At 36.1% G+C, this 24,406-nt stretch overlaps 2 protein-coding genes across 3 annotated transcripts; one reads left to right on the plus strand and one right to left on the minus strand.

The window, feature by feature from the left end:
- Positions 1 to 7,637: 7,637 nt before the first annotated feature.
- On the plus strand, positions 7,638 to 9,560 carry LOC141605924 (proteasome subunit alpha type-4). Of its 2 annotated transcripts, none has more exons than XM_074424855.1 (2): positions 7,638 to 7,789; positions 8,657 to 9,560. In XM_074424855.1, the coding sequence occupies exon 2, from the start codon at positions 8,667 to 8,669 to the stop codon at positions 9,417 to 9,419; it is 753 nt and encodes a 250-aa protein (XP_074280956.1). In that variant the 5' UTR covers positions 7,638 to 7,789; positions 8,657 to 8,666; the 3' UTR covers positions 9,420 to 9,560. The 2 variants fall into 2 exon arrangements, with proteins under 2 accessions (XP_074280956.1, XP_074280963.1); XM_074424862.1 differs by having other exon boundaries at positions 7,771 to 7,845.
- Positions 9,561 to 10,287: 727 nt separating this feature from the next.
- On the minus strand, positions 10,288 to 19,922 carry LOC141605938 (potassium transporter 2). Its single transcript, XM_074424873.1, has 9 exons — positions 19,350 to 19,922; positions 18,920 to 19,154; positions 17,931 to 18,176; positions 17,645 to 17,698; positions 15,962 to 16,222; positions 15,620 to 15,672; positions 14,827 to 14,944; positions 14,221 to 14,475; positions 10,288 to 11,531 (listed from the first exon to the last, which is right to left on the minus strand). The coding sequence occupies exons 1-9, from the start codon at positions 19,389 to 19,391 to the stop codon at positions 10,444 to 10,446; spliced, it is 2,352 nt and encodes a 783-aa protein (XP_074280974.1). The 5' UTR covers positions 19,392 to 19,922; the 3' UTR covers positions 10,288 to 10,443.
- Between the last annotated feature and the right edge of the window lie 4,484 nt (positions 19,923 to 24,406).

Below are 24,406 nucleotides of genomic sequence, written 5' to 3' on the forward strand. Positions count from 1 at the left end.
ACTACACCACCTTTACGAGAATGGTGGAGCCTGTAACTAGACCTGGCAAACAATCACACGACACGAAAAAATGACATGATACGAAATTAACGGGCTTGGGTTGAGGGTTAATGACCCATTTATGCAAGTGGGTTTACACGAATATGAAGGAGATTTAATTGGGTCGGGTTTGGGTTGAACTCTCTAAATACAAACCCGACACGAATATCCGGTTTACTATATTAACCTTATTTTTTCTTAATCTATTTGTAATACTACGATTTTCTATGTCTATGGGTACTCTATCGAGTGGGGCTTACTCTGTTGAGTAAGTATGTTTTTATACGAAACAGTAGGATACCTGACGGGTACTCGATCGAGTATGTGTGACACTCGATCGAGTAAGGGGCACTCGATCAAGTAAGGGGCACTCGATCGAGTAAGTTGGTAATACGGGTTAGCCGGGATTTATTAATAACGCGTGATTAATATTTAAGGGTTTCGTCATCTTCTTAATCACTTTTCACCTTTCTAAAACCTTTCAAAGAGAGAAAAGAGTTACGTTGCGTTGTTCTTCGCGTTATTAGCAAATCCCAAGGGCTAGGATCGTCGGATTGTCTTGTTCTTTACGTCGTTGAGTTCGTCGTGTCAAAGGTAAGATTCTTGTATAATTTTTATACTATTTCATTGAGTTTGTTTAAAACCCTAATTGGGTAGAATTGGGGGTTTTGGGAGGATTATGTTGATTAGGTGATAATTGTATGAATATGTGAATATAGGAGGAGGTTTCGTAGAAGAGCATTACTGGTTAGCTGCTGTGACGGTCTTGTGGTTGCTATTCCAGGTAGGTTTCCCTACTCGGTTATTGATTACATAATGTTATATATTGTTGTTGATTCATATCATATTGTAATTGGAATTGGTGATTGTTGATTGTATAGTTGGTTGTGATTGTTTGCCTGTGGTTCGCGAGGTGCACCCTCGGCTGAGTGGAGTCACTTGAGGGAGTGGCTTCACGCCCTTGATTTGCCCTCTGTGGAACCCGCCACAGAAGGGGATGTGCACATTAAGGAACATGGGTTATCGCTCGGATGAGATGAGCGGGGCTTAGGTGGGAACGGCTGCGATCCCCCACTGGCGGTGTGGAATACTTGTTGCGACGGGTATTCTGGAAGGACTACACACTTATGGGGTGTTTGGTTGGGGGAGTTGGAATAGAATGGAATGGATTTAATCCATTCTAGTGTTTGTTTGAGCTATTTTGGAATGGAGTTAGAATCCGGATGGATTCTAAATCCATTCCAACCCCCTCTAATCTCATACCCAACCTTTAATCCAAGATTCTAACTCCATTCCATAATGTTTAACATTTCATTCCATTCCAAGGTTCAACCAAACAATATAAACCAAGTATGGGATTTAGAATCCATACCACAATGGTATGAGATTCCAATCCATTCCATTCCTTCCCTTCGAACCAAACACCTCCTTAGTGTGTAGTCAGGTGTGTGGACTTATGATTGAAGGATTGGATGATTGTGTATTGTTTCTTTTGTATTATTTTTGTTTAATCAGTAACTGACCCTGTTTAAATGATTTGAAAATTGTGGGGATCCATTCAGAGATGGTGAGCAGTTATTGAGCAGGTATGAGATGATGCGCATGGGATAGCTGGGTTGAGTTGCCACGAGATGTCTAGAAGTCTTCCGCTGTGTCTTAAACATTTATTTATTTCATTTGAGTTAGCTTTTTGGAACAGTTGTATTTCATTTTAATAGTTTTGGTTTTGGACTTGTATCGCCTTAAATATATTTAATAAAGTACGTTTCGTTATTGTCTATTTGATATACATTGCCTCGGGTAACTGAGATGGTAGCACTTCCATGCCTTAAGTGTTCCTGTTAAGGCACTTGGAGTATGGGGGTGTTACAAAGTGGTATCAGAGCGACGATTTGGAACCTGTAACTAATGAACCTAATGAATCTAGGGAGTCAAAATTAAATGAACCCGGGTAGGAGTTGTTAGGAGCTAATGCAAAGGCTTGGGAGACGTCCTAAAGTCGCGATCTCGCCCTACAACTTTGAACCGATCACTATGGGGTGTGTCTTGGGGGTCGCTATGTGTCTATTTATGTTGTGTTGCATATCTATGTTGAAATGTGTGGTATGAATCGGTGGATAATTGAATGTGGAGAATGAGAATGTGGTGGCGAAAGGTGAGTAAGTAGCATGATTATATGTTGATATGAAAACGTAATTGCATGGTAATTGATTTATGATGTGGCTTAATAGAAACATGTGAAATAGGATGTTGTTTATGGTATATATACTATACATATCGTTTCATATATAATTGTTGTGGAAGTAGTTGATTTGAGCATGCGGGTAGTGTACGAGTCAGCATGCCTCGATCGAGTGGGGGGAACTCGATCGAGTAGGTGAGGAGCTCGATCGAGTGGGGTGTATATCGTTTCTGGACAGTATGCTGTTTTTGGGCACTCGATCGAGTAAGATGGGAGACTCGATCGAGCGAGGTCTACTCGATCGAGTGAGGTTTTTGATGTCTTCTGGTCAGGTTCTGGAGTCAAGGCACTCGATCGAGTAAGGTGGCAACTCGATCGAGTGGGTTATGTGCTCGGTCGAGTGTGAGCAGCTCAGGTCGTTTACGTGTTTAAGTTATGGGATGTGTGTTTATGTTTACCTCTTCTCTTATATAGTTCAAAGATGTCGCCGAAGAGAACTGCGTTGTATGTTAGGGCTGAGATGATGAGTATTGATGAGATAGCTAAGATGCTAGAGCATCAAGACGCGCTTACAGATACCTTAAAGAAGTTTGGGAAGGATAAGGAGGCTGAGGTGGATTTTGCTAAGATGAGCATCAACATCGCTCATTTCAACCCAAAGGAGTATATGGGTACAGGTGCGCCAATCTTGCTTGATAATTGGCACAGAGAGATGGAGAATATTCTGAATGTGGTGCATTGCCCTGAGGATTTTAGAGTAGAATAAGCTGCGTTCTACTTGAGAGATGCGGCCGGAGAATGGTGGGATAAGATGAGGGAGAGTGCCTTAGATATGTATGTGAGACAGGGGAAGTCAGCTATATCTTGGGATGAGTTCAAGAGAGCTATGCGTCGAGAGTTTGTGCCGGAACATGTCCGTAGTAAGTTGAGAGAGGAGTTTGATGATTTCAAGATGGCTCCGGATATGACAGTGGCTGAGTACTATCACAAGTTCAATGAGAAGTCTAGGTACGCAGAGGATATGGGGCTGAGTCAGGAGAACTTAGCGTTGAGGTTTGATAAGGGTCTGACATATAAGATTATGGAGAAGTTACCGGCTGGGGTCCTTACAGATGTTAAGGAGGTGTATGAGAGAGCGGGAAGAGTTGAGAGATTGGTAGAGATGGCTAAGGAGAATAGGGAGAGGGGTTCCGAGAAGAGGAAGGCTGAGAGTGAGGGTGGTGGTCAGTCCAGTTACAAGAGGGGTGGCCATAAACAGGCAAGGGCTTATTCGTCGGGATCGGGGTTCAGTGGTGGAGCTTCCTTTGGGCGTGGCCGAGGTGGTGGTAGTAGCAGCTGGGGGATATCTTGCTTTAACTGTGGCGGTATGGGCCACAAGAGACATGAGTGCACCAGTGCTATGGGCAGGGGTTTTCAGAGACCATCACAGGGGAGTTTCTCTCAGGGTCCGTCTCAGAGTTATGCTAGTAACAGGCCGGCTGGGTCGTAGAACAATCAGGGTGGTCAGAGTAACAACAACGGTGGGGCTAACCGCAATGGCGGTAACTCATATCAGAGCGGCAACGAACAACAACCAGGGGTCGGCTGCCAAGCCGTCTACTTCTGCTAGTACTATCCAGGGAGGTGGACAGAAGACCGGTGGCAAGCTCTTCACGATGGACAAGAAAGTTGCTTAAGATGATGCTCACGTAATCACGGGTACTTTTCTTGTTAATGGTGTTTTTACCTTCGTTTTGTTAATGCAGACTTACATCGTCGTGACATAGAGTTTCAGGTTGGGGACAAGGTTCTTTTGAAAGTGTCTCCTATGCGTGGGGTTATGAGGTTTGGTAAGAAATGGAAGCTGAGCCAGAAGTTTATCGGACCATATGAGATTTAGGATCGTGTGGGTGAGGTTGCTTACCAGTTAGCGTTACTAGTGGTTTTGGATAGGGTGCATAATGTGTTTCATGTGTCTCAGTTACGGAAGTATGTGAGAGATCCCTCACATATGTTAGAGGTGGAGAACATAGAGTTGGATGAGTCCTTGTCTTATCTTGAGGTGCCAAAACAGATTCTTGATCGCATGGTTCGAAAAACTAGGAACGGGGAAACAGTGTTGCTTAAGGTTCTATGGTCTAACCATGAGGTTTAGGAAGCTACTTGGGAGGCGGAAGAGGCTGTGAGGGAGCGGTATCCGTCTCTTTTTTATCAGGTATGTGTGGTTATGGGGACGTAACCATGTTTCTTTTAGGGGGGGTAGGAAGTGATCGCATAAGGTTTTGGTATGATTTATGTTGGTTTTGCATAGTTAGTAGTTGTTTTGAGTCGGGTTGATTTGTGGTTGGGAGTTTTGTTTTGAGTTTTAGTTGCGTTGTTGTGTCGTGTGTTGAGTTAGTATGTTTTGTTTTTGTGTTTGGGCTGAACTTCGGGGACGAAGTTCTTTTTAAGGAGGGAAGACTGTAATAATACGGTTTTCTATGTCTATGGGTACTCTATCGAGTGGGGCTTACTCTGTCGAGTAAGTATGTTTTTATACGAAACAGTAGGATACCTGACGGGTACTCGATCGAGTATGTGTGACACTCGATCGAGTAAGTTGGCAATACGTGATGTTTTAGCCGGGTTTTGTTAATAACGCGTGATTAATATTTAAGGGTTTCGTCATCTTTCTTAATCACTTTTCACCTTTCTAAAACCTTTCAAAGAGAGAAAAGAGTTACGTTGCATTGTTCTTCGCGTTATTAGCAAATCCCAAGGGCTAGGATCGTCGGATTGTCTTGTTCTTTACGCCGTTGAGTTCGTCGTGTCAAGGGTAAGATTCTTGTATAATTTTTATACTGTTTCATTGAGTTTCATTAAAACCCTAATTGGGTAGAATTGGGGGTTTTGGGAGGATTATGTTGATTAGGTGATAATTGTATGAATATGTGAATATAGGAGGAGGTTTCGTAGAGGAGCATTACTGATTAGCTGTTGTGACGGTCTTGTGGTTGCTATTTCAGGTAGGGACGTAGGGTTTCCCTACTCGGTTATTGATTACATAATGTTGTGTATTGTTGTTGATTCATATCATATTGGAATTGGAATTGGTGATTGTTGATTGTATAGTTGGTTGTGATTGTTTGTCTGTGGTTCGCGAGGTGCGCCCTCGGCTGAGTGGAGTCATTTGCGGGAGTGGCTTCACGCCCTTGATTCGCCCTCTGTGGAACCCGCCACATAAGGGGATGTGCACATTAAGGAACATGGGTTATCGCTCGGATGAGATGAGCGGAGCTTAGGTGGGAACGGCTGCGGTCCCCCACTAGCGGTGTGGAATACTTGTTGCGACGGGTATTCTGGCAGGACTACACACTTAGTGTGTAGTCAGGTGTGTGGAGTTATGATTGGAGGATTGGATGATTGTGTATTGTTTCTTTTGTATTGTTTTTGTGTAATCAGTAACTGACCCCGTTTAAATGTTTTGAAAACTGTGGTGATCCATTCGAGGATGGTGAGCAGTTATTGAGCAGGTATTAGATGATGCGCATGGGATAGATGGGTTGAGTTGCCACGAGATGTCTAAAAGTCTTCCGCTGTGTCTTAAACATTTATTTATTTCATTTGAGTTAGCTTTTTGGAACAGTTGTATTTCATTTTAACAGTTTTGGTTTTGGACTTGTATCGCCTGAAATATATTTAATAAAGTACGTTTCGTTATTGTCTATTTGATATACATTGCCTCGGGTAACTGAGATGGTAACACTTCCATGCTTTAAGTGGTCTGGGTAAGGCACTTGGAGTATGGGGGTGTTACACTATTACATAAATATATTTAAACTTTCCAAAAATTAACATGATACTAAAACACGACACGACTCAACATAAAATTAACGGATTTGAATTGAGACTTGATAACTCATATATGTAAGTTGGTCGTCAAGAACACGACACGAGATTTAGTTGGGTCGGACTTTGGTTGAAGGGTTCGTGACCCGTTTATTACACGTGACACGAACCCGGACCCGATAGTATGACCCGAGAACCCGACGGTATGACCCGATCTGTTTGCCAGGTTGACTACATACTACAATTATGTCACTTGATGTTATACAACTATATGAATACCACCGACAGACCCAACTTTTAGGTTAAAAGGAGTAATAATTTATCGGTTACCAACAACACCAACCCTGAAATTTTATTTCATCTCGGATTCAATATAGTTAGACTTCTTGATCAACTTAGGTATATATTGTTACAGATGAACCTATTGGGAGCCCCGTGCATCGCACGGGCTTTACAATTAGTAAGCAGACAATATTTTGAATGGGTGTTATCTAGATTGTTTTATACGACACTCATAATAACATAGTCAAATTATAAATTACTTAGCTAAAATTCGTATTTAGGTATGTTTATAATTAATTAATAGTGATCGAATAATTTCAATAAAGGAGATCAAACTTAGGCTGATAATTAATAGTTATAAAATTTAAATTTTTGACCAACCCAATACACATGCAAATAAACATATATTAATGGAATTTTAATTTAAATATATGTGTAATCTTGATAAATAAGTATTTTTTCATTATATGTGAGCGGTGAGCCCACAACAATTACTTCCACCACCACAACTCATAGGTTCATAAAAAGTCGTGTATCAAAAATAAAATATTTAGATTAGTGAGTACACGTTTTAAAATCAAACTATTTAGCTCATGTATCTAATAATAGCGTCTGCTATTACAATACGTAGTTGCTCATTCATGTACGAGTTTTACTCTTTTATGGACTTTTTATTATTATTTTTCCATAGCATGCCCTTGCCTAGAAACAAACAACAAAGAACTCTCTAATTCTCTCTCACAAAATTAATCAAATCTGTCAAATTACACAATTGTGAATGCTAATTCTCGTATCGATCAAGTAATAATTCTAATTCTTAATTATATAAATTATATTATAGAAGCATCAAATTAAAGAATTGATTTACAGTAATTTAATTAGGGTTTGTTTAACACCGTCACCGGCATTGGGGGTGAGGGACGACCAATCGACCATAGAAGAGTATATGGGATAAGGTATACTTCCAATGTCTGAGGGTCCCAGTGAAACTTTTTCAAACCATTAAAGCCATTTCGTACGAATCCCGTCGGCAGCACATAAACACAACATTACTACCTTACTGCTTGTGCTTTTTTGATTTTTTGATTTTTGATTTTCCTTTTTTTTTGTTAAATATTTTGTATTTTTTTTTTAATTGTCAATACGGCCGGTGGCGCAAGGGATGCGGCGGTGAGGGTGGTGGTCGACGGATAGTGGTGGTTGAATGGTGGTAGTTAACGTGAGAAAAGAGAAAATGAAGAAGATAGAGAGAGAATGGGAGAAGGGTATTAAAACGAAAATCATTAAAATAAAAGGGGTATTATGGTCATTTACGTTCATAAAATAGTAAAACTCGTACATGAATGAGTTTTTTACATGGGTTTAAAACTAGTTTGACGCATTGAGCAAAAATAAAATCTTTCCCAAAAGCAAACGTTTTACAAAAAGAAGGAAAAGAGATTGGTAAGGTTGAAGGCTGAGTAAAATCCCATTGTTTCTGTAAGTGTAATTTATACTCCGTATTTGTGTTTATTATCTCGCTCGATCAATCTAGGGTTTCTTCTCTTCTCTTCTCTTCTCTTTGTTTTTGTTTATTTAATCTTGATTCATACTATTTATTTAACAACTACGATGTTCAAAAGAATTGTGAATACCCGCTGATGTGCTTTCTATTTTATATTGAATCGATACTTCTTCTTTACCCCCTTTACTTCATTTGATTAATTGAATCTGCCAATTACCCTAATTTTCGTATTAGTTTTGATTCATTCCAAGTGATTAATTAGGGCAAGCCCAGATATTATTTTGGGATGAACTCAACTGGGTTTGCTGCTCAAATTATGTTTTGATTGTTAATTATACGATTACGAAACCCTATAATCTTGAACCCAGCAATTGAAAATAGTAATGCCTGTAGACAGTGAGAAGAACATCCATTGCCTGTAGATTGGGTTGAGTCTGTTTACAAGTGATCCTCCATTGCCTTGCAGTTGGTGACTTGACACAAAATGCCCAAATCCACCCCTCATGTTTACATTGAAATTAGGGTCTGAAATTTTGCACTAGATTCTTTGCTGTATAATGTGTATTTTTTCTCTGTATTTTTTGCTGTACTTGGAAGCTCACTTGAGATTTTTATTTGCCGTGGGCAAGACTGATTGGTTCAATAGATTTATGTTGATTGCTCACTGTTGTAGCTCGTGACGGTGAACAACCTGGGTATACTAGTTAAAAGCATAAAGTTCATGGGATGATTTGGGCTGCTTCTATTTGATCAATGACTGATGTCTTTATTGCAAACTAATGCTTAGTTGTATGAATATGTTTCCAAGAGTTTCGGTTCATCAAGTCTTACTTTCCCTTCAGGTAGTTAACCATGTCACGAAGGTATGATAGCCGCACAACAATCTTTTCCCCAGAGGGTCGACTCTACCAGGTCGAGTATGCAATGGAAGCCATTGGTAATGCCGGGAGTGCTATAGGAATACTATCAAAGGACGGTGTCGTCTTAGTTGGTGAGAAGAAGGTTACTTCTAAGCTTCTTCAAACCTCCACCTCGACTGAGAAGATGTACAAAATCGATGACCACGTAGCATGTGCTGTGGCTGGTATCATGTCTGATGCCAACATTCTTATCAACACGGCTCGGGTCCAAGCTCAGCGCTTCACATTCGCTTACCAAGAGCCAATGCCCGTTGAACAGCTGGTCCAGTCCCTCTGTGATACAAAACAAGGTTACACCCAGTTTGGTGGGCTCCGCCCTTTTGGCGTGTCCTTCCTATTTGCCGGTTGGGATAAGAATTTTGGGTTTCAACTTTACATGAGTGACCCAAGTGGAAACTATGCTGGGTGGAAAGCCACTGCAATAGGAGCTAACAATCAAGCTGCACAATCTATGCTTAAGCAAGACTACAAAGACGATATCACCCGGGAAGAAGCTGTTCAACTTGCTTTGAAGGTTCTGAGCAAGACAATGGATAGCACAAGTCTTACCTCGGAGAAGCTTGAACTTGCTGAGGTTTTCCTTGCTCCTTCTGGAAAAGTCAAGTACCAGGTACACTCTCCGGATTCTTTGAACCAATTGTTGGCCAAGTCCGGACTGACCCAACCAGCTCAAGAAGCTGCTTGAGTAGCTGTGGCTTAAGCCTCCTTAGACTTTTATCATCAGAGATTTGTAATGTACTCGTACTATTGATAGACGTGCATCTGGGTTTTATCTTCGCCTTCTTTGGAACTGAATTTGCCTAATGTCATATTTTCTTGCTGGTGATTTGCTCTTGTTCATCCTTAGCAGTAACTTTCGGTATTTAACCTTTATGCTCTTTATTAAAACAACTCATAATAAGGTGGCAATGAAGGGCAATTACTAAAAGAATTTGCAATCAAATAAGTCTACAAAGTTGTAGTTACTGGGATTCTAAAATGCATTTTGTTCATTCAAGATGGCTCATTTGCTGTTTTATTCCCTTCTTTTATTTTAACTCATGTAATCTTTTACCTTCAATTCTAGTGGAAATATATCCTTCTATTGTCGAATCGCGAATGAACTTCCTACTTTCATTTCCACAAAAAGAAACTGCGTAATGTGGACCTTTAAAATGGAAGCAAGTTTTGTAACTGTAAGTGTCCAAAACTCTCAGTTTCAAATGAAATTAGACATATTCATCTAATATTTCCTTGAATTTCCTGAAATTAGACATATTCATCTAATATTTCCTTGAATTTCCCATTCCCCTGTATATAACCAATGATATTTCCATCGACACTTTTTGGTGATTACGAACATACCCTTGGTCATCTTAATCATGCAATCAACGGTTAAAGTAACACAAAAACTTATTCGTGCATTGGTATGGTGACGGTCTGATGTGTTAGACCGACCCATAAACTTTTCAATCAACTGGAGTATGCATAAGATTTAGTTGGTTTCGCATGCGCATTGGGTGAAACCTATACAAGACTCGCGTGTAATGTAAATACCAAAATTAAAACAGAACTGTGCGACAAACTGTACTTTAGATAGGATTTTCTGTTAGCTTTTCAGGTATGCAACAAAAATAAAGAGGAGACTTCTAGCGTCTCCTCTGTTGTTTCAAACATACGAACAAGGAACCATATGAATAATTACACAACATAGACTCGGACTCTCGTTGCTAAACAACGTAGACCATGCCAACCTCAAGGAGAGACACTGGCGGTACTCGGAGCGCAACATCTGGTCCCCTGCAGTTCCTTCTCAAAAAATTGTACCCGAAATTGATGGCAATTTTCCTTAGGAAAGACGAACCTTGCTTAGCAACGACATGCGAATGGCCAATTATGAATGCAGTCCCCGCCTGCTGAGCGGCCCATAGGTCCTCCAATTCTTGATGCATTTGAGCTTCTCTCTCATCACTGATAGATGTTTCATGGGCAAATCTCACGTGTCTCTTTGTGGGCGCCATCTCAATGATGTCAGTTACACTCTCTATTGTTGGCAAGCCGATGGACACGCTAGCTGGTTGCGGATTTTCATCAAATTCGTAAGGAGGTTGTCGGGGAAATCTGATGGTCCCGATTACGGCCAGTCGGGATTCATTTGATTCAATGGATGGCGAGCTTTCCCTTTCCTCTTGGCCTTGGGTTTGGGCGCAGTCATAACGGATGAAATCTTCCAGCTTGGCGGCGAGCTCGGACTCGAAGGAGTCCACGTCCTGGTGGACGTCACGGTACCCATAGCGGACAATGCAGCGGTATGACCGGTGGGTTGAGGGTCCCACACGGCCGATGAGGTATCTCTCAGCCGGGGGAACGTAGGAGACAGGGACCGACTTGACGCATACAAAGACAAGAATCTGATGGAAAGCAGGGAGGTTGGTGACAAAGCGAGAAAAGTTGGCTGGGATGCCAGAGGTGAGATCAGTGAAGACCATGCCGATTCCTGGGACCCGCGAGATTCCTAGGCTGGGGCCTAAGGCTAGGAGCCATTCTAATGAGACTTTGTTGTGGAGATCAAATTCATATTTCTTGATGGTGGCATAGTGCCACACATACATGATGGTCATGAGAAATAAGGCTAGGAGGATGGGAAGCCATGCACCCTCAGCAAATTTCACTAGAGATGCAGAAAAGTAGAGGATTTCGATAGAGCCAAAGAAGAGAAGGAAACATAGCGCTAATATAGGAGGTTTGTGCCAGCATAAAACCATAACCAAGGACATCAAACAGGTCGTCACCAACATCACCGTCATTACTGCTAATCCTGTAGAGCAGATGAAAAAGATCTTCAGGTCAAGCTTGAAATAATGTATGTTTCGGAGAACATTATCTTGTATAGGACAGTCTCAACAGTACCACCCAGTCATTAACAGTATGTCTAACTTAAAAAATCTAATCCCCTATTTACTAAATGAATAGGAGTCTCTACGTTTTTTCCCGCCTAACATTATAACCTGTAAAAAATATATTCTAAAATCATTGCTATAATTAAATATATGTCACACCTAAATCATTGCTATAATTAAATATATGTCATGCCTAAATGAATAATGTCATTGTAAAATATATTGTAAGAATATAAAACATATACTCTAAAATTATTGCTATAATTAAATATATGTCACACCTAAATCATTGCTAAAATTAAATATATGTCACGCCTAAATGAATAATGTCACTGTAAAATATAATGTAAAAATATATAACAAAGAGAATTCTCAATCATTGTTGTAAAAATATATGTCAAAGGGAATTCGATATCTACAAAGAGAATAGGCATTCTGGAATAAAAAATTCCGCCAAAATACACCGACTTAAATATGGAAATAAATGTCGTTTCATTAAACAAATCTTTTCATCAAATTAATATTCATTTTATTAAATTATAATAATTTCAATCAACGCTAAATTATACTTCTTTAATTAAAATAAAATAACATAGGTATCAAATTATAAACGACAAATAACTAAATCTTTCATTTGTGCTATTAACAGAGAAGTATTTGGCTCATCCTTATTATGCACAAAACTAAACTATAAACAATTATTATTAACTTCGCGACAAAAAAAAGAAATTTATTATAATAATTTGATAAATCGAGAAAATAAAATCTCTGACTTTGATGTATAAAAAAAATTCATTAAAATACATATTTCATACTACGTAACATCCCCTATTTACTAAAAGAATAGGCGGATCTCCAAATTTTCCCGCCTAAAATTTTAGCATCTAGAATTGGGCTTATTATTGTAGCCTATTCTATAGGTATATCTTGAACTATAAATGGATATAATATTTTAATTGGATATATTCATAAAATTGAAATGCTTAGAATCTGCACAAATTTGATATGCAAAAGATTTTTCTCCACAATTTTTAAGATAAAAAATTCATTGATGTTCTATGAAATACTCCCTCCAATTCTATGTATTCTTCCCCTTGTTTATGGGCACGGGAATTAAGGAGAGTAATAAAATAAGAGTAAAAAGTTGGGTGGGGTTTGGTGATTGGAGAGAGGGATGAATAATTATGAGTTAAATAAGAAATGGTGGGGCCAAAATTTTAAGAAAAGTAATAAAATATGAGTAAAAATGTTGGGTGGGGTTTAGTGATAGGAGAGAGAAATGAATAAAATAAGAATAAAAGTTTTCAAAATAAGAAAGGGGAAGAAAACCTGAATAATCCGTTTTAGGAAATAGGGAAGAATATATAGAATAGGAGGGAGTAAGAAATTGTGGATCAGAATCTCCTATATACTAAAAGATTAACAGATCTTTAAACCCTCATGTTTAAATTTCCCGCCTAGGTAATATTCTACTGATTTCCTAATTAATTAGTGTTCACTATCAATATTTACTAAACAATATTTATCTCTTAATTATTTTCATAACATCAATCATTTTTAACTTTTACATAAATAAGGCTAATAAAATATCATCTTGGAATACATATGCAAATTTTCCACCTTTTTCAAAATAGAGGTAAACTGTATTAGTTTAATTAATTGTCAAGTTCTGTAATATCTATATCTAAAATACCGTGCATTTGCACGGGAGCTACACTAGTTGTATATACATCATTTATTTTCAAAACATAATACTACCTCCATTCAACTCCACTCTACCTATTTCATTTTTGAACACTATTCACGAGTGAGTATTCAATTTCAATTTTCTCTCGATACGTAAGTGAAAATATATTCATATGGGATCTTGTTTGATTCGTCTTTACGAGTACATTAAAAATATCTAACTTTTATATTTTTTGCAAATACGTAGCTAACGATATTTAGCGCGTAAAACACGCGTTGGTAAACGTGAAAAAAGAAAGTGGTAGAGTGGAGTTGAATGGAGGAAGTATATTTTATAATATGACGGAGATATTGAATTGAGTAATATTATCAAAATATCAGTGTCTCATAATTTGACGAGAATTTGTGTTTTTCTTTTGGGCTACTCTTCTTTTAGCCTCTTAGAGCATCTCCAATGGTTGAGAAAAAGGACTAGCTTGCAATCTTAAGAAATTGCAAGCTAGTAGCTCAACCATTGGAGTAGTCCAAATAGATTAGCTTGCTTAAAAAAAATTGAGCTAGTAGCTCCATGAGGCTACTTGCTTAAATGGACCCACAAAAAAACATAACCAATAGGAAAATAGTGGTCTCATTTATAATGTTTTAATTTTATATTTAGAAATTAAACATTGAATAAAATAATAGGAGAGTGTGTTAGGTAGGTCACATAAAGCTAGTAGGAAATCGACTCCACCGTTGGAGTAAGTTGTAGCTTGAAATGGTTGTAGCTCAAAAAAATGATGTGGCAAAGATAAGCTAGTACCAACTAGCTTACCATTGTGGATGCTCTTAGGACCGCATAACAGGAGAGTAGCATCTTTGGAATATCTTCCATAGTAACAAGACTTAAATCTGACAGTAAGCATATCAAAGTAAAAATACCTGATGCATTTCCCAAGTGTTTTGTATCTCTAAACCCAATTGTTACTGCAATACAGAGTATCATCAGTATCCAATTGATCTCAGGAATGTAGATCTGACCATGAATTTTGTCGGACGTATGGACCACTTTGACTCTAGGGAAGCAACCTAGAGACTGGCTCTGGTTAATGATAGAGAACGTCCCACTTATGATTGCCTGACTTCCCACAACCGAAGCAAGCACCGCGACCACAAGGACTGGGCATTTGACCTTTTCTGCATTCACCAGTTTCCAGTCAATTCTCTCTTTAACTTGAATGAAATCAAACATATGAAGTTCAGTGCGTAATGCAAAAATATTACTCATTCCGTTCCATTTTTATTGTCCCTCTTTCTATTTTGGCAAGGAAAAGAGAGAATGTAGACTGTGTTATTGTGAAGGAGGGGGTGGTAGTAATTATCTAGGGGTAATATTGGAGGTTTCCTCTTTTTCTTACTAAATCTAGAAAGAGGACAATTATTTTGAGATAAATAAGAGTGAATGGAATGGAAGGAGGCACTATAGAACCGGAAAAAATGCTGATATGTAAAAACAAAATGCAGTATTTAAAAGTTACCACGAGATACCTGGAACGTAAAGGTAAAAACTAATTCCATCGACATTTTGGTGATGCTTTGACAAATAAGCAGCTTGACCCATATAGGCTAGTATGAGTGATGGATAGACCAGAAATGTGAAAGCAATCTGCAAAAGGACTGTCTGAAAACCTATTCCAATAATAACGAGTCTTTATGGGACGGTCATATGTGAGACCAACACTACTATATCTATATTCCTTATAATCATCTAGTTAATGGGTTGGTCTCATTAGTAAGGCCGTAAGTTTTTGTGTCCAAGGATGGTCACATACAACAAAATTTAGGGATATTCTCTCGTGTACCCCTGAACTTTTTCGTTTTCTAAGGTGTACCCCTCATTTTTCACAAAAAAACTTTGACCGACAATAATTCTTTGTTACGAGTTTAGAAAACGGTAATTTTTTTTTCAAACCAATTATCTCGTCAAGGCTTTGAATTTGAAAAAAAAAAATCACTGCTTTTTGAACGCGTAGCCTGTAGTTATGGTTGGTCAAACCTTTTGTAACGAATAAACTTTGACCGACCATAATTCTCGACTACGAGTTGAGACGTCAGTGAATTTTTTTTCAAACTGAAGACCTCTTAAAGACGGTCAATTTGAAAAAAAAGTTTATTGTATTTTAAACTTGTAGCCAAGAGTTATTGACGGTCAAATTTTTTTTGCAAGAAAAGAGGGGTACATCATAGAAAATGAAAAAGTTGAGGGGTACACGAGAGAATATCCCCAAAATTTATACCAAAAGACTAAACAATTTCTCACGACCAAAATTTCCAAGCATACCTGAATGGCCATGTAAGTGAAATGACCCAGATCAGCAAACATCGCTTCAGAACCTGCATCCACAAAAGCAATGTTGTGCTCAAGCTGCGTAAACATAAGGAGACTCCCCCTTTTTATTTAGGAGGAGTAGGCTTCGCAGAGCTGTGCCAAGAGTAGACATCAAGAAACGTACTCTTATGAATACATTTTTCGTCAAGATTAATGGGTTAAGTTTCATAATTTCCATGAAAATAGTATTTTTCCAAGTAAAATTAAAAAAAACTACGGTCTCGCGAAATGAAAATTTCATACATACAAACACGGAGGGAGTATTGTAGATCTACAATTGTACTTGACATTTACCTGTAATGCAGAGCAAGACACCTCCTAGTGACATCCATCCACTTATCCGGGTCTTCTTCAAAAACTTGTACATGTAATATGGTGAAAGTGCCTTGTAAACATGTGGATTCCAGCGGAAAATATTGTACAATCCTAGAGCACTTATGCATAGAAGCCATATCAAAACTATTGGTGCAAAGTAGAATCCAACTCGATGTGTGCCGTAGTGTTGTAGAGCAAAAAGGCACACTAAGACAAAGCACGTTATAGGAATTATAGCATCTGCAAGCGAAGAAGCAAGACGTACAAAAAGAGTGGTTAAAACTGAAGCATAAATTTAGAATACTTTAGCATCAATGATCATGTCAAAGTTGAGTACTCACGATTTGAATTCTAACATTTCTACAGATTTGATTTACACAATCATATACTCCCTCCGTCCCGGTCAATTGTTGTCCTTTCGTTTTGGCACAAAGACCAAGGAATGAGGAAAAGTCCAATAATAAAATGACAAGTGGAACAAATTGAATGAGAATGATCAAATTACTCATCAAGTTCATTCTTAAAATAGAAAGGACAACAAATGATTGAGACACCCCAAAATGGAAAAGGACAACAAATGACCGGGACAGAGGGAGTATGAATTTCTGTATGTATTGAACATTTGAACTAGGTAACATCTTGTATCAGAATGTGTTAGGAGTTCACCACCTGCAGAAGAACTTTGTGCTCATTCTTCTTGTACTTTGTACATTTTTACAGGAAAAAACTTTCTCATTTGATGCATAAACAGATACCTCAGCTGCCTGATATGACGTAATCTAAGCCCAATAGCTTTCATTAGATGAAAATGCTGATAGGGACATTTAAAAGTTCGGTGATGGTTTCACAAGTGAGACCAATGTGAATCATTCGCTCATAGAGTTAGTGTATTTCTGACATTTAAGATCGTCTCATATAAGTTTTTGTGTTTAAGGTAAATAATCGCACAGCCCTCTGTTCCATCCTCGTATAACGTGCACCGCCATCTTTCCTAGAACATTGACTCTTTTGCCAAGGTATCCTTCTCTAATACGAAGTATATTCTTGCACTTAAAAAGAGCAGACCACTGAAAGAAGTAGCTCATACTATGTTGAATTGCAAGCCACAGGTTGGCAGACTAGACATCCTTTCAATAGGGGGCCACTTGATTTGTGGATAATATTTTCCAACAGACTTTTTAGAAAACCAAGGGATATACTTTTAGCCCATGCTCCACTTCGCTATCTATCTTCTTCAAAGAGGGTTTGGGGGCCTACCAACTACCCGGGATGTATAACGAAGATGACTTCATAACTAAAACCAAAGTAAAGTCGATCACCACAATGGGGCCTGTAGACATGTCGACTCTGATAACATATTTACATTTACTCGTGCACATAGTAAGTCCAAAAAGGCCAAACTAGTTGTTCTGTCAAAAGATCTCTGAAATTAAACGACTGTAGGTCATAGAATCTCGGTGATTAGTTTGTTCAACTCATTGCTCTGCTCAGTAGATTACTGGACTCTCACTAATTAAATCCAAGCCTAACATACCTAATTTGTTACGAGTTATATGAGAGTCCACAATTATCATAAACTAATGTCCATAATTAGACAGTCATGTCTTATCATCCTCAGTAGTAAATTACCAAGAACAAAGTTGCAGGGGGTAGATAGCTTACATTGATGATGCTCCTTGGACATCAGTGACTCGAGGCCAGAAACAGCTGTGAACACTACATAGAAATCATGGACAAAATCAATGAAGAAACACTTATGTCCTACCCAACTAAAGCCTAACATCCATAATGAAATGAGCGATGTAGGTGACAGTTCCACATGTGAGACCAACTAAGATCCTTATATATTCGTCATTTAATTACATGGTTAATGCGGTGGTCTCATCTGTAAGACCGTCTCATATATGTGTTTTTGTGAATAAAAAATGTTAAAGGAAGCCAGAAATACCAGAGATTGCCGGAGTCAGGAGTCCATCACCAACAACCATACAAGTACCAAGTAGAACCAAAATTAGTAATGCAGTATGCAAGCCCTTGTGTTTTTCAAGCACCTTTTTCACCTTTGAAGTACTTTTAGCTTCTGGAGGACGTTCCAACTTATACGTAGACACGTCTTCATCAGATGCCTGCCTGTTTGGAAGAAGGCCAACTTTGGCATGTCTACATATCAACGAATAAAGAGCAAATGTTCCACCTGAAACATTTCATCCACAAATAACAACTCAACATCAGCATTGTACCAGTACCCCAAGGCCCACGGGATCCCGCAAATGGCTAGATAGGGGTTGAATATACGTGGGCAGCATAGCCTTAAGGGATGCTGTTTGCAAATGATCCATAATAATGACTTCTCAAAAAGTGGGCGGAGAATTGATCGAATGATTATTACTTTACATAACAAAGATGCACAACAAGTATTCAAGCCAAACACCACATTTGCGCTTTTTGGAGGTCAAAGTTTCTAAACCTATCAAAAATTGAAAAATACTCACTATGTCCTAATCATTAGTTTACCTTTTTATTCTTTCGGAGGGCTATTTCAATAAAAAGTAAACAATTGGACGGAACAAATAACACTTAAAATATTTACATCCGTTATCAAAACAGATCTTTCATATAAATGATATTTTCAACAAAAATTAGGAACATATTGATGTAGAGAAAAACACGGGAAAATGGTGTGTTGAAGAGTCCGCAAATAAAGGGAGTAGGAAGTAGCAAGTGCACACAACTTAAATTCTCCACCACCAACAAAACTAGTCTCTTCCATTGTTTTTGTTGGATGAGTGTTGGGTCTATTAAGAAGAGAAAAGGCTAGTAAAATGAGAGGACAGTCATTCAAATTTAGGAGTTAGAACCTAACCTAATGAATCCAAAACAGGCAAAAAAACTGTAAAAGCTTAAACCAAATTTCAGGTAAATGAAAGTGAGACATACCCTCTCCATTGTCATCAGCTCTTAAGACTATGAAAACATATTTGAACAAAGGAACAAGTGTAAGAGTCCAAAACACAAATGACAGAACACCATAGATCTCTTCATTAGACTCTGAATGTTGTATGTCTTCTGCAAATGTGCTCTTGAACACATATAATGGTGAAATACTCAAGTCCCCATAAACTACTCCTAGGCTTTGATATGCTAATACCATTAGAGTTCTCCAAGATTTTTCCTATCAATAAAATAAGTGCACTCTAATTAGAAAGAAACTTTACAGTATAAATAATAATAATAATAATAATAATAATAATAATAGTCACTCCGTCCCCGTCAATAGTCGTCATTGTTTGAAATAACCCACATAACTATTGATTGAGACGGGGCGAGTATGAGAGTTGCAAGAATTCCAAGAGTTAAGTGTGCAAACCTTTGTAGAACCCCAACAAATACCACCATTACTAAGATCCATATTTTCTGCACTGTAGAGAAAACTGAATAAACTTGAATTTAACTCAACTTAGACTGAGATTTTGGACATGCGCATATATATCTTTAAAACATTATTACAAGTAAAAAAATCAAATCTTTTTTAAGATAAAATGAAGAAAAACAACTTTATGGGAGGAACCCACATGCCATTATCTACTTAAATGTCATTCTGAACAAGCATATCTGCAAAGAGATAATATATTCATTTAGTAATGCACAAAGAAATGACAGTCGAAAAAACCCTGTTGGTATAGAAAATACATTGGGAAATGTGAAGTTTCGCTCACAAAAACAATAACAGAGTTAAAATTATTGAGATTGAAAGAAAGAAGGAAAGAAAAGAAAGATTGTTGAAATGCTAAAGAATTGAAGGAGGGCAGGGAATGTTAAATGAGGAGAATAGCACACACAATCACGTGAGCTAACGACAGTTGCAATAAGTAAGTAATGTTGTCATACCAAAAGAGCCCCACTAAAAATAATGCAACATTTAATACCGCCATCTAATTATGCCTTCATTTTAGTTTTACCTTTATTTATTCCTTTGTTAATCATCTGCTTTACTAATGAATCAAACCAAACTTCTACCTAATTCTACTTATTATACTAGCTAATTCTTTCATTCATTCATTTGCTTCTATGCTTAATCTTTTCTAATTATTTTCTTTATAAAACTAAAGATTACGAGTTTTATATAAGCGTTTTGGGTATCCACAAGTTCTTGTATAAAACCGTCTTGCCATAATTTATTGTAAGATACGTGTCAATACATAAAAAATGTGATCCTTTTATATATTTCACAACCCCTTTCATAATGTTTCTAGCAATTTAAGTTAAGACGTAGTATCCATTTTTTAATATTAGAAAACATATTTTACTGTATAAATCTTGTTGTATTAATACTCATTTCCTATCTTTCGTAGCCATTTAATATGGCAGTAATTTAATACTCATGTCCTATCTTCTTGTATTAATATGATAGTAACTAGTTCTCCTAAAAGACGGTCTCTCAATAAGTTTATTGAGAGACTATTTTACAATTTTAAGAAAAAGTGATACTAAAGGTAATAGAATATGTAATGATGATTAAAGATAAAATGAGTACATTTATTTTGTAAATAGGTTTGAAATTTCTATGTCACGATCAACAACAAAAGGGTCGTGAAATAAAAATAAAAGGGTACGTAAGACCGGTCTCTCAATAACTTATTGAAAAACTATCTTTCCCAAGTTTTAGTGTTGGGAGGGACGGTCTTTCAATAAGTTATTGAGAGACCAATCTTTCGCACCATATTATTTGTATTTCGTGACCCTTTTGTTATTTATCGCTACGACTGTACATAGTAATTTCATACCTATTTACATAATAAATGTACCCATTTTATCTTTAATTATGATTTATACCTATTTTATTACTTTAATACCACTTTTTCTTACAATTGTAAAATAGTCTTTCAATAAACTTATTGAGAGGCTGTCTCAAGAGACCTACTCTTTAATATAATAACACCGCCTTTCATAATGTGTTATTTTTTTTGGGTGGAATATCGTTTTTTTATTTACTAAAATCTTTCTATTTAAATTTTCTTAACATTTACCCTTAAAGCACATTTTAGAAAAACCAAATATATTACTTCATCGTACCAAATCATCATATATTATATTAAAGCAACAATCATCAACCTATTTGATCGCCACGTGTCAACACCTATTCATATGCCACGTGTAATTTGCTGGATTTCTAAAAAATAAAATAAAAATAGAGGCAATCAAGTAAAATATTTTTAGGTTGATTTTGGACATCTTAGAAAATATTTATTAATGTCCTTTATTGCATCCACCGTAAGATTATGATTAGCATAAATAAGGAAATACAAATTATACAATTTTATTAATTAATTATCATCCAAAATTTAACTAGAAGATTCCTTACACATTTATGTCAATATATGCGTACATTTATACACTATAACGTTTTTAAGATATATTGATGATTGATTGCCTATTATAAAAAGTTCACATTTATTCCATATATTTAATAAAAATGTCAACTTTTTAAACATGCTTCAAAGATTTTTCGGATGTGAAAGTAGAAAAAAGGAAATATTTTGTCATGTGTTAAATGCAATTTTGAATATAATTATGTCAATTTAAGTAATTCGAATCTCATATAAGAAATATGGAAACATTTGCTCTAACCGTTATTATAGTAACATACTCCGTACATGATAATTTTACATTTTATACTGTGCGATAAATTTTAAACTATACAATAAAATTGGTAAATTTCTAAAAATTGGAACCCCCCTACTACTAAGAGAATAAAAATTCTCTTAGTTTTCCCTCCAAAAAGCATCTAGCTAAATAAGGTAATAAATAAAATTTTCTTTCATTACATTATTATCTTTTCAATGAATATATTCTTATAAATAAACTCTAATTTTTTAAATAAATTCATAATTATGATTTTTTCATTAAAATAAAATAAAATTGATATTAAACTATATAGTATAAGTTGCTAAATATTTCAGTAATGCAATAATTATTACTGCGCAATAACTTGATAGATGCTTACTATTAGTTTCGTGACAAAAAACATTCACTAAAAAAATTCACAACTTAAATAATTCTTTTTATTAGTTTTCCATTTCATTTTTTTTTGTTTCATATAAAATACAATTGAGTGAACTGATAAATATTAATGAGGCGCAAATTTAAAAAGTATATAAATCCTCCTATATACTAAAAAATTTTCCCTCCAAAGTCCTCAAACTTATGTATGGAAACAAATTAGATTTTCATTTATTAAACTAATTTTCCATTTAAAATAATCTATACATAAAAACTGTATCTCTTACTATTAACTTCGTGACGAAAAAAGAATTTTTTCAAAATAATTGTAATTAAAATATTTTCATAAAAAACATAATTCATGGAATTATTCAATTCTTTTGATTAATTTTAATATTAGTTATTTTTTATAAAAATTTGTGAGATATAAATCTAAAATCTATAACTAATACACTAAAAATTAAAAGCCTATATTTACCGCGCATTTGCGCGGGATCTAAACTAGTTAGTTAATAGCTTGCTTTACTATAATAACGGTTTGATAGTATAATATCTACTTGATAGTATAATATCTACTACTCACAATATTGTATGGAGTACTCAATAAAATAAGCCAATATTTACTCTTTATTTGATAGTATAATATCTACTTCAATATTATGTTTGTAAGAAAACAATTTAATAATGATTTGATATATATTGATAGTGTATAGCAAGTGAATCGATAATTAGTTTGTGTTATAAGTTAATGAATAAACAAGATTGAGAATTTAGGGGAAAATCTTACTATTTGGTTTACCTAAGATTATAAGATATACTAGAGTTGTTGGGCTATAGTAAGATCACTAAGATGTCGATTGCCAATACTGGATAAAAAGACAACTTCAATTGAAATATTCAATGATAAACCAACCAAGAACAAAGGCAAAGGCAGAGAGTTCTTTTTAATTAGCTAGAAATTTGTACGTTCTTTTCATTTAAAGGATTTAGGCCGAGAATAAAGCAAAGTAGATTCATATAAGTTTTGATCGTGTAATTTGCAATGAATTTAATTTTGAATTTAGATGTCATTTGAATAATGATATGTATAATATTAATGATCCTTACTCACATGCGTATTAGAACTAAAACATTGATATGCTAACGGGTAGAAAAATAACATATGTCGCATAAATTAAAAAGTCGAGGAAAAAAAAGTAGAGTACTACGAATAAAATTAAGCAACATAAAGTTATCAAAAATGTATGGATAGGTAAATTAAAATTTTATAATATTTACTTATTTAATACTCCCTCATATTCTAGATAAACCTCCATATTCGTGGGGGCACTAGAATTAAGGAGATGGATTAAAATAAGGTAAAGTATTGTAGTTGGGTTTGGTAATTGGAGAAAGGGAAGTTTTTGCGGGGTATTATTGTGGGTGGGGTGATTAAAATAAGTATTGTTGTGGGGTAAGTTGATTAAAATAAGTATTGTTGTGGGGTGAGGTGAGGTATTGTTGTGGGGTAAGGTGATTAAAATAAGTATAAAACTTTACTAAGGAAATATGGAAGGTATTGTGAATAAATGAAAAAGGAAAGAGACAAGTTTATGTAGAATAGAAGGGAGTAAAAAAAGGATTTTTCTATGCGATACCCCTGTTTTTTTTTTTTTTCGAATTGTGATACCCTTACTTTTTTGAAAACATCAGTGGTACCCCTAAATTTAGTTAAATGTTCTCAAAATACCCAAACTAAAAAATCACGTTTTTAAACAGTTAAATTTTACAAAGAAAATATGTTTACAATTGATTAAACAATGTTTATGTTAATGATATGACAAATTATTGTCGAAAAATCAATAAAAAATGTGAAGACTATCGTTTGGTTGCCCGTTGGAATACAATTCCACCGGAATATCGAATTCATGAGATTTAAGTTCCCACATTAAATTCACGTGAATTAGCTAAATCCGTTTGGTTGTTGATGTAGGAGTTCAATTACACAGGAGTTTGCAATTACCTAGGGGGAGCTAGGTAATCAAACTCCTCCATTATAGAGGAGTTTGAAACTCCTTGGAAAATAGAATTTCTACATCATGGCAAAAAATGAGCAACCAAACAAGTTGCAATTTTCTAATTCATGGGATTTTACAACTCCCATGATTTAGAAGGGGCAACCAAACGAGGCCATTTGGGTATTTTAAGATGTTTTCATTAAGTTTAGGGGTATCATTGATATTTTTAAAAAGCGAGGGGTACCACGTAAAATTTGAAGAAATACAAGGGTATCATGTAGAAAAACCCTAAAAAAAATACATAAGTCTTTACTTTTAATAATTATTTCTGTTAGTCTGTTACTACCCGGGTTCAAAAACTAGTTAGTATGAATCTATCATATCTAAATACCAAATTACTATTAGAAAGAAGGGAAACGCCCTCTGA

The sequence above is a fragment of the Silene latifolia genome, chromosome 1 (genome assembly GCF_048544455.1).
Source record: "Silene latifolia isolate original U9 population chromosome 1, ASM4854445v1, whole genome shotgun sequence".
NCBI classification, from domain to species: domain Eukaryota; kingdom Viridiplantae; phylum Streptophyta; class Magnoliopsida; order Caryophyllales; family Caryophyllaceae; genus Silene; species Silene latifolia.